The sequence below is a fragment of the Anas platyrhynchos genome, chromosome 2 (assembly GCF_047663525.1).
Source record: "Anas platyrhynchos isolate ZD024472 breed Pekin duck chromosome 2, IASCAAS_PekinDuck_T2T, whole genome shotgun sequence".
NCBI classification, from domain to species: Eukaryota; Metazoa; Chordata; class Aves; order Anseriformes; family Anatidae; genus Anas; species Anas platyrhynchos.
In genome coordinates, this window is record NC_092588.1 from 150,607,759 (window position 1) to 150,620,921 (window position 13,163).

The window sequence follows — 13,163 nt, forward strand, 5'->3', positions numbered from 1 at the left end:
TAAAACTGGAAATACGGCATTTGACAGTTCATGTTACTGGGCAGCTTTCTCCTGCTGTACTCTGCAAATACCTCACTTATCTTGGTGGTACTGTGTAAGTACAGACCCACGCTTTCACTGTAACCTTGCTATGACAGATGGAATAGAGGACATCTATTTGAAGATGCATACAAGACAGCGGTCACCCTTTTCTTTTTCTTTAAATAAAACAAGAAAAAGAGAGTTTAACTGTGTTTTAGACAGAAGCAGCGTTATTTGGGTCTTGCAGATTTTTTTTTAAAAGAATTTTACTGACCCTGTCTGTGTCACACCTAATTTTCAAAGGTGGGTGCCTAAAATTAGATGCCTCTATCTGTAGGCTTGGTCTAGTTTTCAGGGGAACTGGAAACTCAGAGAATGACTCTTTTTCTGCACTGGCACTGTTATCTGTTACTAACAGGGCAAGCTCTGAAAACCCAAGGTGGTTCTCAATGTTTTTTGTTCTTTATGATTGAAAAACATCCCAGCTTTTTAAAATTAAATCCGGTTTCTCTATCAAAAACCTTTCTTCTTTGAAGCAACCTTTCAAAGAAAGCAATTCAGAATGGTGAACTCTATTCAGGTTGAATATTTGAATACAGAGCCCTAGTTATGACATCCAGTTTCTAGCATTTGTATTTTGGACATCACTGCTGTGTGCTGCCTGCTCAGACAACGAGCTCAGTTGCTCCTTTCAGCCCCATGGCACAGTGACACCACTGGGGAAAGTCTGTGGGGCAATTGCAGGCCCCCAGGTGCTGTGTTTATTTCTCATCTAATGTGTCTGGCTACATAATAAAAATAAGCTGCGAGAGTTGTTTCATTTAGTACTCTTCAAAAAGTCTTCGCTAATTACACGATACATCCTTTTCTCTTCCCATTCTCCCCATCATTCTGCCTATTTCGATGTAATTTGGTTGTACATTTGAGATGTAGGATTTTAAGGACTGTCATCATTACCCTTGCTTTGACTTTCTTCCTTCTCTTAGGGCAGTTGTTCTGCTCCTGATTTTCCGAGACAGTAAGTTGTTAAAGGCAGCAAATCTTTAAATGACTGATTAAGGAAATTGCTTTCCCAGGCATGAGTTAAACTGTTTTGCAGCTTCAGATCACAATGGAAATCAACGTGCAGATTGTAGTAAAACACACTGGGGGGCTAATATTGTGAACTGCAGATCCAATTAAAACACCTATGCAGGCAATAGGACAAACTCTCTTTAATAATAAAAACTGCTAAAACAGTTTTACCTGATTGAGTCGGTCAACTGCTGTGTCAGGAGACCTGCTCGGTGGCTACCAGTATTGTGCACAAAACAAAAGGATCGTAATAGAAAAGGATCTTAATAATTTGGGATACTTCACATAGCTTCTTAGCTTGTGTGTGTAGGTGATTGTTTGCTGCAAGCTAATAAAAAGAACAAAATATATTGTTGGAGTACAGCACTTCATTGTTATTTTTCAAGTCCTACTGAAGATGAAGGGCTGCAGCCTCTTGGGGTGGCGTGCCTTGCTGTTTTTACTCCTGACTCATGTTTTTAATAGGCGTCAGTAAGCTGGGTTAAGGAAGCAGGGTTGACCCTCTGGTATTTCCTTCAAGAGCAACTTCTTATTTTGTTGTTACCTCATATGACTTGAAAGGTTAAAACTGTATTGTCATTTTATTCCTTTCCTTTGTATTTGTGGCTGCTCGGGCCTTGTCTTACTATATTGAAGTTCGAGTGCCAAATCTTAGAAACAATTTCATGCAAGACACACTGGGCTCGAGGTACTTGTGACCTAAATAAGCTGTCTGCCTTGTGAGGAGGAGAATTGTGCCCTTGGCTTCTCCAACTATAGAGGAAACTGTGTTTGACTAGCTCACGCTCAGGCATCCACTGTGTGCAGTCTCACTGGTTTGCATTGTTGCCTAGAATTTGTTGGGCTCAGACATGATGGAAATGGGAATCCTAACTACTTCCTTCATGTATGTTGATAGCTTATTCCAAAATAGATCTTCAGGAACCCATTGTACCATTACCCCTACATCGCTTGTGGCAAGGAGTGATAAATCTTATGACTTGAGTATGTTCAAACTTGGAAAAAAACAGCACATAACAAACATAAAACACTGACTTTTTCTTCATTTTAGAGCAGAATTTGTTAGCTGTGTTATGGCTCTAATATTTGTTGCTTTGAGCTGTTCTTACTGGTTTAACTTTCTATTAATGATGTATAAACCATAAAAACAGCACTGACATTTATATACAGGACACTTGTATTGATCTGAATTAACCTTTAAATCGTTGATACTGTGTTTTCTGTTCATTTTTATTATAATCCAGGCATTTCTTCACAACCTAATTAATGCAACTTTTTTTTTTTTCCAGATTTGTTTTCTCCTATTTGCTGTCCTCTACATAGTTTCCTACTTCATAATCACAAGATACAAACGAAAAGCAGGTAAGCACAGAGTTTTTAATATATTCAAAATTCACTTTGTTTTTTCAAGTGAGTAGGTGGTTCTTTTGCTTTCTGCCACCACAAGAGAAGCAGAAGAACCTGTCTAGGTCTCTGGCCAAACATGTTTCTCAGGCTGCAGCAGCCTGAGCTGATCTGGTTGTATGTGCTGCTGTCTTCCCCTCTATCTGCTCCCTTTGTTCCCAAGCCACAAGTTCTCCATCCCCTCTGTTGTGCCAGCTCTAGCACTACTTAGACTCTTCCGCGTGCCTTCTAATTACACCATGGATGAAGCACACTGAAACATCTCAGAAGATCAGTGGGAGCTGTAGCTGGCTCTCTGTGACGGAGGGAGGTGCTGTGGATGGCCACAGTCTGTTCCATTGTGGCTCTGTGTCAGCCTATATTTCAGCTGTTCTGAGACTGAAGAAAGGGGAGAATTTCAAGTAGGCACTTCTGCCTCTCTTGCCTTTAGATCTTGTTCTCCTTTCATGTCAACTTCTTTAGAGTGTCTTCAGGCTGTACTTTAACATCAAAATCAAGTTCAAAGCTTTAGCTGGTAAAGTGAAAAGGTTGCCAGTTGTACTGAAGGGAAGTAGTGGATTTTTGTCTAATAATTCTGCTTTGTTTAGGTACAGTTGTTTTATTGTTCTCCCTTAATGTGTTCTTTATGACCTTCCCAACTGAAGCCTGGTCCTTGGGATATTTGATCCTTTTTTTTTCTACTTTAGAAACATTGTCTGTCTGAAACTAATATATAAGGACGCCTGTCATTTTCTTCTGTATCTATTCTAAAGGCAAATACCATAAAAATCTGTATAAAATGGCAGAATCCTTGGCTCTTGACAGCTTATCCGAGACTTTGATGTGCAGTCAATCATTCCAGAAAAGCATTTGCATGCATCAAGACCTTGGCACTTTGAATTTAGAAACTGCTTATTGAGCTTTAATGACCTATGTTAGGATAGCACTACTTTCACAAATGGACTTGTGTGTAACAAGTAAAAGTCTTCAAAAAATTTAGTGCATTTTCTAATTAAAGAAGTGTGCCTCTTTCAACATAATGAATAAAACAGACACTACCTTGTGATCTTAGTGTGTATTCTGGATTCTACGAAGCTGCTGCTATATGGAGGTGTGGAAGAATGGGAAGGGAGAATGGGTTTGGCAAACTCCTGGATGTGAATACTTCTTACCTTTTTGGCAGTTGCTCTCAACAGCTAGTGAGAGGAAATGCTCTGCAGCTGTCATGACTTTCTGAAAGTTTTTTGAGCATTTAGTTAGGATCTTCCTGATGAGATTTGTTTGGAGAGTTAGCACTTCTGGAATTCTTTCAGGGGAAGAAAAATGTTGTTTCCACAACAAGCTCTCTCGCCAAGGAAATTCGTGAGAGACTTGTACTTGGTCTCTGAAAACACCATGAGATTCCCATCAAAACACCATCAGATTCCACTCAAAGAAATGGAAAGCAATAACCCCACAGTCTTTTGCAATTATTCTGTGGAAGTACATTATGTTAATGGCTATGTGTTTATTTTGAGTGTATGCATACTTAAAAACTTGAAACACCTGGTTTATTTACTCTTGGGTTGAAAAATAGATTTTGAGTTACCTTATGGAAAAGCTGGTAGACTTGAAAGATTAAAGAAAGCTGACTCTAAAATGATTTCAAATGTAGGAATAACACCCAGACACGTATAGAAAAGTGAATAAAGAATAGATGAAGAACATACTCTTGATTTGATCTCTGAGCTAAATGTTGAAAAGATTTAAAATTGTTGGGATATACAACAACAGATCTTCACTTCCCCTACCTCCCACTCAAAACAAAGAGCAAACAAAAAACAAAGCCAGCAGCAGGGGGGATTGAGTAAGAAGTAACTGAGTGAAATGAGTGGTCATTCCTGTTCTGGGTATGCTTTCTTTGTGTGTGTGGTTTTCTTGTGTGTTTCTTTTTGTTTTAAATAACAAAACCCTACAAAACACCCCATCCCCAATATTAATACTGAAAATAATAATAATAAAAAAAACTATTTAGGGATTTACAGTAGTAGGTAATATGGACCTGAAGACTTTAGTGTAGCGTGTCTGCTCTCTGAAGCTTCAGATGTCCAGGGTGACAGTTTGTAGCAGCAGCTGTAGTAGGAAATCTGAAAGCTTGCTTGCCATAGAGCCCTTTGGAAGGTATTTTAAATATGCGGATTAAAACTGCTTGAAATAAAGTGAAATAACTTTGTAGTTAACTTGAATGAAAAGAGCTTAAGACTAGTTTAAAAAAAAAAATCATTTATATAAGGCACCTCTTAAAATACTGATGGTAATATATATTTTTGGTTTAGTAACCCTAAATTTTAATTGTGTTCCTATATATGTATGTTTAGCCTGAGGATATAAGACTACCTACTGAATATAACCTTCTATACTTTGTTTTAATTTTTTTCAGATGAGCAAGAGGATGAAGATGCCATAGTTAACAGAATATCGTATGTATAGCTCTTTAAGAACTTTCTTTCCTGAATATATGGTTATGACAGGAATCTTGCGTGCTTTCAAACTAGACAACAATCCCTGTTAAATATGATGGCAAATTGAACGTGTCGTCAGAGGGCAGAGGAAAAAACTTGGATTGTGAAAGGCATGTTGAGAGAAGGCAGTTTGGTCTAGGGATTCTTCCACCTGTGGCTTTATCCTGGTAGTCACTAAGTCTTATGAGGACCTGATGCTAAGGGTAGAATCCAGACTGGCACCTAAGGTAAGGTGTCTAAATGCAGGTGTTATGTGAGGTAAGTCCCACCACAGTAGTCACTGGCAATCTTGTCAAGGGAGTCAGTGGATCCTGGAGAGCAACTTAGCTCACCATAAAGTAGACATCTGCATTTGATCATCTGAACAGGGCTTAAAAAAGAATAGTGAATGGAAGTCAAACACTTGCCGGACCTGCTGGTCTGCCAGAGACTCTGTCCTCTTCCTGTTCCTTTCTAAAACTAGATATTAATCTTTCCTATTTAAATATCCCTGAAGATTTACAGAACATCTGCGAGCTGTTGCTGCCCTCGCAGTTTTGTGATTTGCTAAAACATGTGGACTTGCTACTTCCTGCAACACTCTCAGCTCTTCTGTGGTGGTACTGTCATCCTGTTGGAAGGAGAGCTCATTGCATGTTTTATTGCTTTGTCTTGTACCCTGGGAAAGTGCCGAGTACATTGCAAGCTGATCACTTTTAGTTGTGCATTTGTGGCAAGCTTGAAAGATGCACAAAGATATAAATCTTACACGCTTCGCCCACTAGTGTCTGATACTTTTTATGAATTTAAAAATACTCATTTGCCACAAGGTCTACCTCAGGTCAAGAGAGAAAAAAATACATGCTTTAATGCCATGAAGCTCTCATCTGTGTAGTAGAGAGGAGGTTCTCATCTGGTTTTCAGACTGCAGCGAATTAAGGCTCTTCTAGATTGAATGATTCTCATAGCAGCTGTGGTCTTAGCTTGGCTTTGAATTTTTCAACATTCAAAGAGTAAGACTTGTCTGGTTAACTGTTACCCCCTGAATCTATTTTCTAGCTTAGCTTTAAAATACAACAAATACCAATTGTAAATAGTGTTTTTCATAAGACCATGGTGTAAGTCAAGACAAGATTAGCACTTCAGAATAATATCCTTTCATTGAAAGTGTTATAAATTGCTTCCTGTTTTTTCAGCCTAAGCTTTCTTGTCCCTGAAGTGGGCATGTTATTTTTCAAACAGCAGTAACTGTCAAACATCTACAGATGGATGTTTCTTTGGGAAGCATAATTGTCAGGACTTAAAAGAGGTGGGTGGGGGAGAAAACCAAGCCAAACTCCCATAGCACCTTAAAAGACAGCGTGTTAGGTTTCGCAATTTTGACTGCTTAAACATCTTTAAGTAAAAGAAAAATATCTCAGAAACCAACAACAAAAGCATATCCTATCTTTTTCTGAAAGGACATTAGTCATACTGATTTTGTTTATTGTGTGAATGAAAATTAGATTTGTAGAGACTGTTATGGAAAAATAAGATTTCTGTGAGCAGCTTGTTGATGCTTCTGTCATAGGAACAATCTCTAAGTTTATTTTTCTTGTTATACAGTTTTGAAAATTATTTCTTATTTTGTTCTTGCATTGGATTAATTCTGTGAGTGTTTTCAACTTTGCTTTTTGAAGAACACAGTTCTTTTTTATGCCACAAGATGGCATTTTGTATAAATTGTATGTGATCTAAAGAGAATAGGGGTAAACATTTTACATAATTCTGATGATTTCTCAGTACTGACTTCAGTTATCAAAAACCCTAAGCTGTGAGATATTCAAATATGTACTCGGTGAAAGAAAAGCAATAGTTTTTTTCAGTTTGGTGTTAAAATATTTGCATAATTATACCCACTTTATAGGCATTAAAAAGCTGGTCTGCTTTTTACAAAAAATGTAGTAAGAATTTAGAAATTGAAAAATATTTCTAAGTGTGTATGGGGGTAATGAAAAGTAAAATATGAGTCATCAAAAGATATTGCATAAACTCCAGTGATCTGATAACATTGAATGTACACAATTCTAAAGACTGTAATTGTGGTAGTTATTAAAAAGCAGTTATTTTTACTGGATTCTGTAAGCTACTTGGTATTTGAATTTGCTTTTTTAAAGTGAAATACTATGGAAATCACAGGGCTACCTTCAGACAATGTTTTAATAGGTAGGCTAACTACTTTATTTAACCCTGTTCAGAGCATGTTGTTGTTGGTAACAGTGGTACATTTCTTTAAATTTCAGGCTGTTCTTGAGCACCTTCACTCTAGCAGTTTCAGCTGGTGCAGTCCTGCTTCTACCTTTCTCAATAATCAGCAATGAGATCCTGCTTTCTTTTCCACAAAACTACTATATTCAGTGGTTAAATGGCTCACTAATTCATGGTTAGTACTCAGCATAATGTAATTAAAATTGATGTCATTATACATTTACAGATCTGTTCTTATTTTTAAACTAATAACCCCATTTTCCTTTAAAATGCTGAATGAGTTGTTGATATGTTACTGGTTAGTTGCTTTTTGCTGCTGGGTGATGATGCATTCTTAAAATCTGTCTTCACTGTTCTGTTGTTTATTAAAGAAATATGATGACTTGGAATTGAACCAAATTCATTGTTTTGAGTATCAATGTAGAATAAGAGCTACCAGAAGCTAACTAACTTGAAAATGCACTGTTGAAACTCCTTTATTATGTGTAAATGCAAGATTCATAAGCCTGTTTGCTTACAATGATAAATTTGTTCTTTAAATACAAAATTTGTTTCAAGAAACTTGCTATCTGTGAGCAGTTAGGTTGAATTTAACTATCTAATCCCAACTTTCTGTAAGCATGGAAAGTTGTAGAACATGTTTTGAACATAATAAAGTTGCAACAGAAATACATGATGTTTTCCTTGAAATTGTTCAAGACAAGTGTAACTTCTGCAAATATACTTGCGGGAATGATGCCTTGATGCCCAGCAGAGTGAGTTTTGTATGCTTGTCAAGACTGGTTATCATGCTTCAGAGTATGTGAACATGTGTAATGGGTACTAATATTTGAAAGTTTTTTTTCCACTCTGTGTGTCTGAGGGGAAATAACTCTGAAAACAGGATGTTTGTCAGTAGTTTTTGCTAACAAGACAGCTAACTCAGGAATTTCTAGATCCCTAATTTGCAGTTTTCCTTTAATAAGACTGAAGAAATTTACAACAAGTTAAGTGCAGGTAGGTAAAGCCAGGAAATAAAGCATATCAATGATCATATTTCTGAAACTAGTTGAGTATTTTCTATGTTATCTGGGCAGTAAAAGATTTCTTAAATTAACAAATAAGGAGGAGCTGCTTATAGGTATGCTGGTCTATGGCAACCCTGATTGTGGTGACTGAGTAGTTTAAGATGCAAGGAAGAAAAATAGGAGAACGAAGACATATTTTAAGACTGTTACATTGAGGAGCTGCATGTGTAGGATATCATTCGAGAAAGCCCTGAAGCCAGAGGAACCCAGGAAAGATGCTTATTTTCAGCGGTACCCTCTTTAAAGCCCTCTAACAGTCTACCTCAGTGTGCAAGACAATGAGCAGGAGTGGTGTGGTAGGAGGCTGGCATGGCTTAATGGGAAACTCCTGAGCTCTGAAAAAAAGGGGAGGTTCATGGCCAGTAGAAGTAGGGATGAACTGCTTAGGAGGAACGTAGAAATATCACCTGACTTAATATTCTGGGGTGAAATAAGGGAAGCCTGATTCCCGAAGTGGGAAATCAGGAGGTACGGATGGAGTTGAATCTGGTGAGGGGCTCAGAGCAAAATCCAGGAAAGCACTCTGCTGCTGTTAACCTGAAGAAGGCTGAGGTACTTGAGATGGCCTTTACCTCAGGCTTTGCTGGTAAAGTCTGCTCTAAGACTTCACAGGTCTGTGCCCCAAGCTGTGAAGTGTGGGGGAAAAGAGACCCTGGCTGTTGCAGATAAGGACAGTTAGATATTAAAAGGGAACAAACCAGTCAGTGGGCTATGTGCCAGGGTGCAAAGAGGTTCTGGAAAAGAGCAAACTCAGGGGGATCTGACTGCAGTATTCACTGACCTGAGTGGGCATGTAGAGAAAATAAAGACAGTTTCTTCTCTGGTGCATGCAGTGTGAGGTGAGAAGCAATGTTTGCAGGACATAAAGCAAAAATTCCTCACAATGAGCATGGTTAAATGCTGGAAAAGGTTGTTCAGAGAGACTAAATCCTTGGAAACTTTTTACACCTTTACTGTCTGAAGCCCAGAGCAGCCTGACTGCACCTGCAGGTTAGCTGGTTTTAAGCAGGAGATCAGGCTCCATGATTTGAAGAGGCTCTTTCTAGTCAGATTAATTTATCATCTAACCTGTCACACATGCTGTGGGGTAACACTGATTTGGTATGCCTCCTACGTGGGGGATGTGGGGAGAAGTTCTAATTTTTCAGAGATTTAGCTGTTCAGGCACATTCTTCACACCAAAACATGGTAAAAATCTATTTAATGGAAAATAATCCTTACTTCTGTGTCTGAGTTGACTTGGGAGAAACTACAGCATTGCAGAGTGAAAAATCTGTAATAAGCAACTCTGAAATACTCTGTTAAGAGTTGTTACAGTACTTGAGAAAATGTAAGGTAGTTGGAAATCTACTGGGAAAAATAGCTTTGACATACAAAGGCTTCTGAGTTTTCCTGTGACTGTCATCTTTTGCTTTAATGATAGTCTTCTGGAGGAGAAAATAAATCACTTCATGCCTGCACAGTATAACGTACTTTCAGTCCAGTATCAGTGGCTAGCATGGTAGCAAGTTCAGCATTGTTGCATTTCCAAGTTTGACCATACCTTTCATTAGGGATAGAGACGACTGAACTAAAACAAGATTTTCTGCAGTTGCTGTGAATCTGTCAGAAATTTGAGTAGATTTTTAGATCTGACCGCAGGCTTCTGGTACTGGAACTTGACAAAAAACTATTTCAAAACCTTATCGTGGTAAGGGGCTCCCTCTTGTGGCCTTCATTAGGTTTGCAGAATAGTGTTGTACTGCTTTGTAAAACTAATTTCCATGTAATGGCCCAACTTTGTAAATTATTTACATTATGGCCCAACTAAGTAAGTCATGAGATACGTGTGCAAGTTCTGAGAGTTGATAGAGCTATCACAAACACTCAAATTCAGAAAATGTTCATATCTCCATAATTGTCTAGCATAGACTTTATAGCTTGTGTTGTGTTTTGCTTCCCATCAGATGGAAAAAAAAAAAAGTATTGCATTGGAATGCTTGCGTTAACTTATCAGTTGCAGATACAGTCTGTGATACTTGATTGTGATATTAATTTTTTTATACTGTGTTTTGCTGCATTGGTTTTGGCACGTAGAAAAATGGAAAGTGTATTCCTTTAACTTCTGAAACTAGGCAGGAGGCCCATAGCTAAATAGCTAGATCCAGTATAAATAACCTTACCTAATGTGTGTTGAACTAAACCCAGAGCTACTTCTGACAGCTGGATGTGCATTCGTGCTGTTGTTAAAGACAGCCACCAGGTGGAGGTAAAATGTAATGAAACTGCCACGAATAAGAAAAGAAAAATTGCTGAGGCTCTGATCTGTTTGCCAGAGACTGAGGGGTTTTTAATTTTTGTTTTATTAACTTATTTTATGGACATTTTTATAGTGTTCGTAGGTCACTACAAATGCATGTAAAAAGATCCCCCAAACAAACAAACAAATAAAATGACTAGATTGCTTAAAGCTTTTGTATATGTTAAAATCTGCAAGTGTCTTACACGGTTTTATGATGCAATCAGTGGAGTAGGAAATAATAATTTTTTGGGGATGTATTTAAATTTGATTTATCAAATTAAGATTAAAAATATGGTAGGGGAAGAAGGCCCTCTATGTTCTTAAGTCAGGGAAATGGATGGGTAGGAAAAGAAAAGGGAACCTATTGATATTAAAGGCTATTACATTATTATTATGATTATTATAAAATACTATATTGTCTGCTAAATCTAGTGTTCCCTTTACTCTGAGGAAAGTGAGTGCATCATCAGCACCGCAGCTGTCCTTACCTCTCATAATGTCACGTGTACATTGTAGTGCTGTAATCTAATATTCTGTAAACGTGGTTCCTATCAGCTGCTAATGTGTACATTTTGGATTTCAACCTAAACATTAGCCCAGATGTGCACCACCTTCCCATCCTTTAAAATGCTCTGTATGCACGATTTGCATCTCTTAGAACTGTTCTGTACGTATGTGTGTGATACAATGGCTGAAATTTGGACAAATGGGTGTTCAGCTTTGTGTTGGGTAACTGAATGTGCTGTTTTCAGTCAGAGAAGGCTACTGAAATAAAATATACAACCCTGGAGGGGGAAAAATATATATATATATACACACAATAATAAGCACTCTGAGTGCATGTGTGTATCTCTGATAAGGGCTGCTGCTGACATTCTTCCTGATGTTATGTGTTAATGTTTCTTCAGTGGTAACAGGAGCTTCCTGACAGCAAATTCTAAAGGAAAAATCCCCCTCTTTGTTAGCTCAAGTTTAGCCACCTTGAGGCAGTCTGTTTTCTTTAGCATTTTGGTGTTGTATTTTGTGCATCTTTTGGAATGTTGTTTTATTGTCTGTTGCTTAGCAGATACCCCCCATTTTCTCCTTGAAATTCAAATGAGGGGGGAAAAATGTACGTGATGGAAGTCTTTTAAGGAGGAGACAGATGAAGATAACTGATAACCATTTCACATTTGGAACTAAACGCAGGAGTTTCTGTCAATAATGAATTCCCCAGACATGCAGTAAATGCCTCCTTCTTTTCCTATGCTTTCCAAATGGAGCAATTTTTAGAAAGAAAGCAAGTCTGAGAAGGATTTTTTTTTTTTTAATCCCGGGGGATGTTCTTGGGATTTCAGGTGATATATAGTTCTGTAGGACTGGAAATACATGAGTTTTGGGGAAGATGAGGGACGGTGCCTCTTTTTTTTTCCAACTACAAGAGTTTTTTTTTTCAGGTTGCAGTACATATAACACTAGTTAAACCTGTTAGCTCTGCTAGTAGTAAATTACAGATAAGCTATTGCTTTTACAAATTAAAAACATAGCATCCTACAAATGTTTGATAGGATGATGATAGGGACATGTATCAGAAACGGGCTGTTTAGAAGGTGTCTGGCTCAGAAAATCCCAATAAAACAGTTACCCTTAACGGAGATCAGTTATCACTTCAGGTTGTTTTCCAAACCTTATCCCTTCCTGCAGATGTCACATGTGTCTTACAGATGTCCTAGTTTTAGTCAGTCGTAGGTTTTCCTTCTAAATCACAGAATGGCTGAAGTTTGAAGGGACCTCTGGAAACTATCTACTGTTCCCCCCTGCTCCACGCAGAGTCTGCTGGAGGAGGCTGCTCAGGGCAGTCTCCAGTCGGATTTGGAGTACACCAAAGAACAGAAGTTATAAAACCTGTCTGGGCAACCTGTTGCTGTGTTTGACAACAGTCACAGAGAAAAAGTTTTTTTTTCTTGTGTTTTAAGTTGGTTTTCCTGTTTTTTCATTTGTGCTCACTGCCTCATTTCCTTTCACTGGACACCCCTGCAAAGAGTCAGACTCTGTCACCCCCTTTGCATCAGATATTTACATGCATTAATAAAATTGCCTCTTCTTTATGAAGATGCTCCAATCTTTTAATTATGTTGCAGCCCTTTGCTGGTCTCATTCCAGTGTGTTTATGGAGGAGCCCACAGCTGGATGCAGCACTCCAGATGAGCACACGGTGAGCAGAGGGAGGATCTCCTCCCTTGGAGTGCTGGCAGTGCTGCTTCTAAAGCAGCTGAGGATGCTGTTGGCTTCCTTTGTTGCAAGGGCTCCTGTTCAACTTGGTATCTAACAGGATCTCTAAGGCCTTTTCTACAAAGCTACTGTTGGGCCAGTTGGTCATCAGTGTGCTCTCTGCCTGGGTGCCCACCTACAGAGGTCCATCTGAATGACAGCCCCCTGCTCCTCCCTGTTCTGTATCATTGGCAGACGTGCTGAGGATGCAGTCTTTCCCACTATCTGTGGTGTTAATGAAGATAATTGTTAACTTATTGTAACCCCTGGTGACTGGCTTCCAGCCTGACTTTGTGCTGCTGATCCTGACCCTTTGAGCCCAGAAGCTCAGGCAATTTTAGTCCAATGCACTCTCCATTG

General features: G+C 38.5%; 1 protein-coding gene across 2 annotated transcripts in view; it reads left to right on the top strand.

Moving 5' to 3' along the window:
• Positions 1 to 13,163, top strand: part of LMBR1 (limb development membrane protein 1) — a 67,822-nt gene that overhangs the window by 12,279 nt on the left and 42,380 nt on the right. The window contains exons 2-4 of one of the 2 annotated variants that reach the window (XM_027450438.3): positions 2,385 to 2,457; positions 4,898 to 4,937; positions 7,241 to 7,380. In XM_027450438.3, coding sequence (XP_027306239.1) covers positions 2,385 to 2,457; positions 4,898 to 4,937; positions 7,241 to 7,380 — 253 coding nt within the window. The remainder of the gene's footprint in view (positions 1 to 2,384; positions 2,458 to 4,897; positions 4,938 to 7,240; positions 7,381 to 13,163) is intronic. The other variant, XM_072033836.1, reaches the window with a different exon arrangement.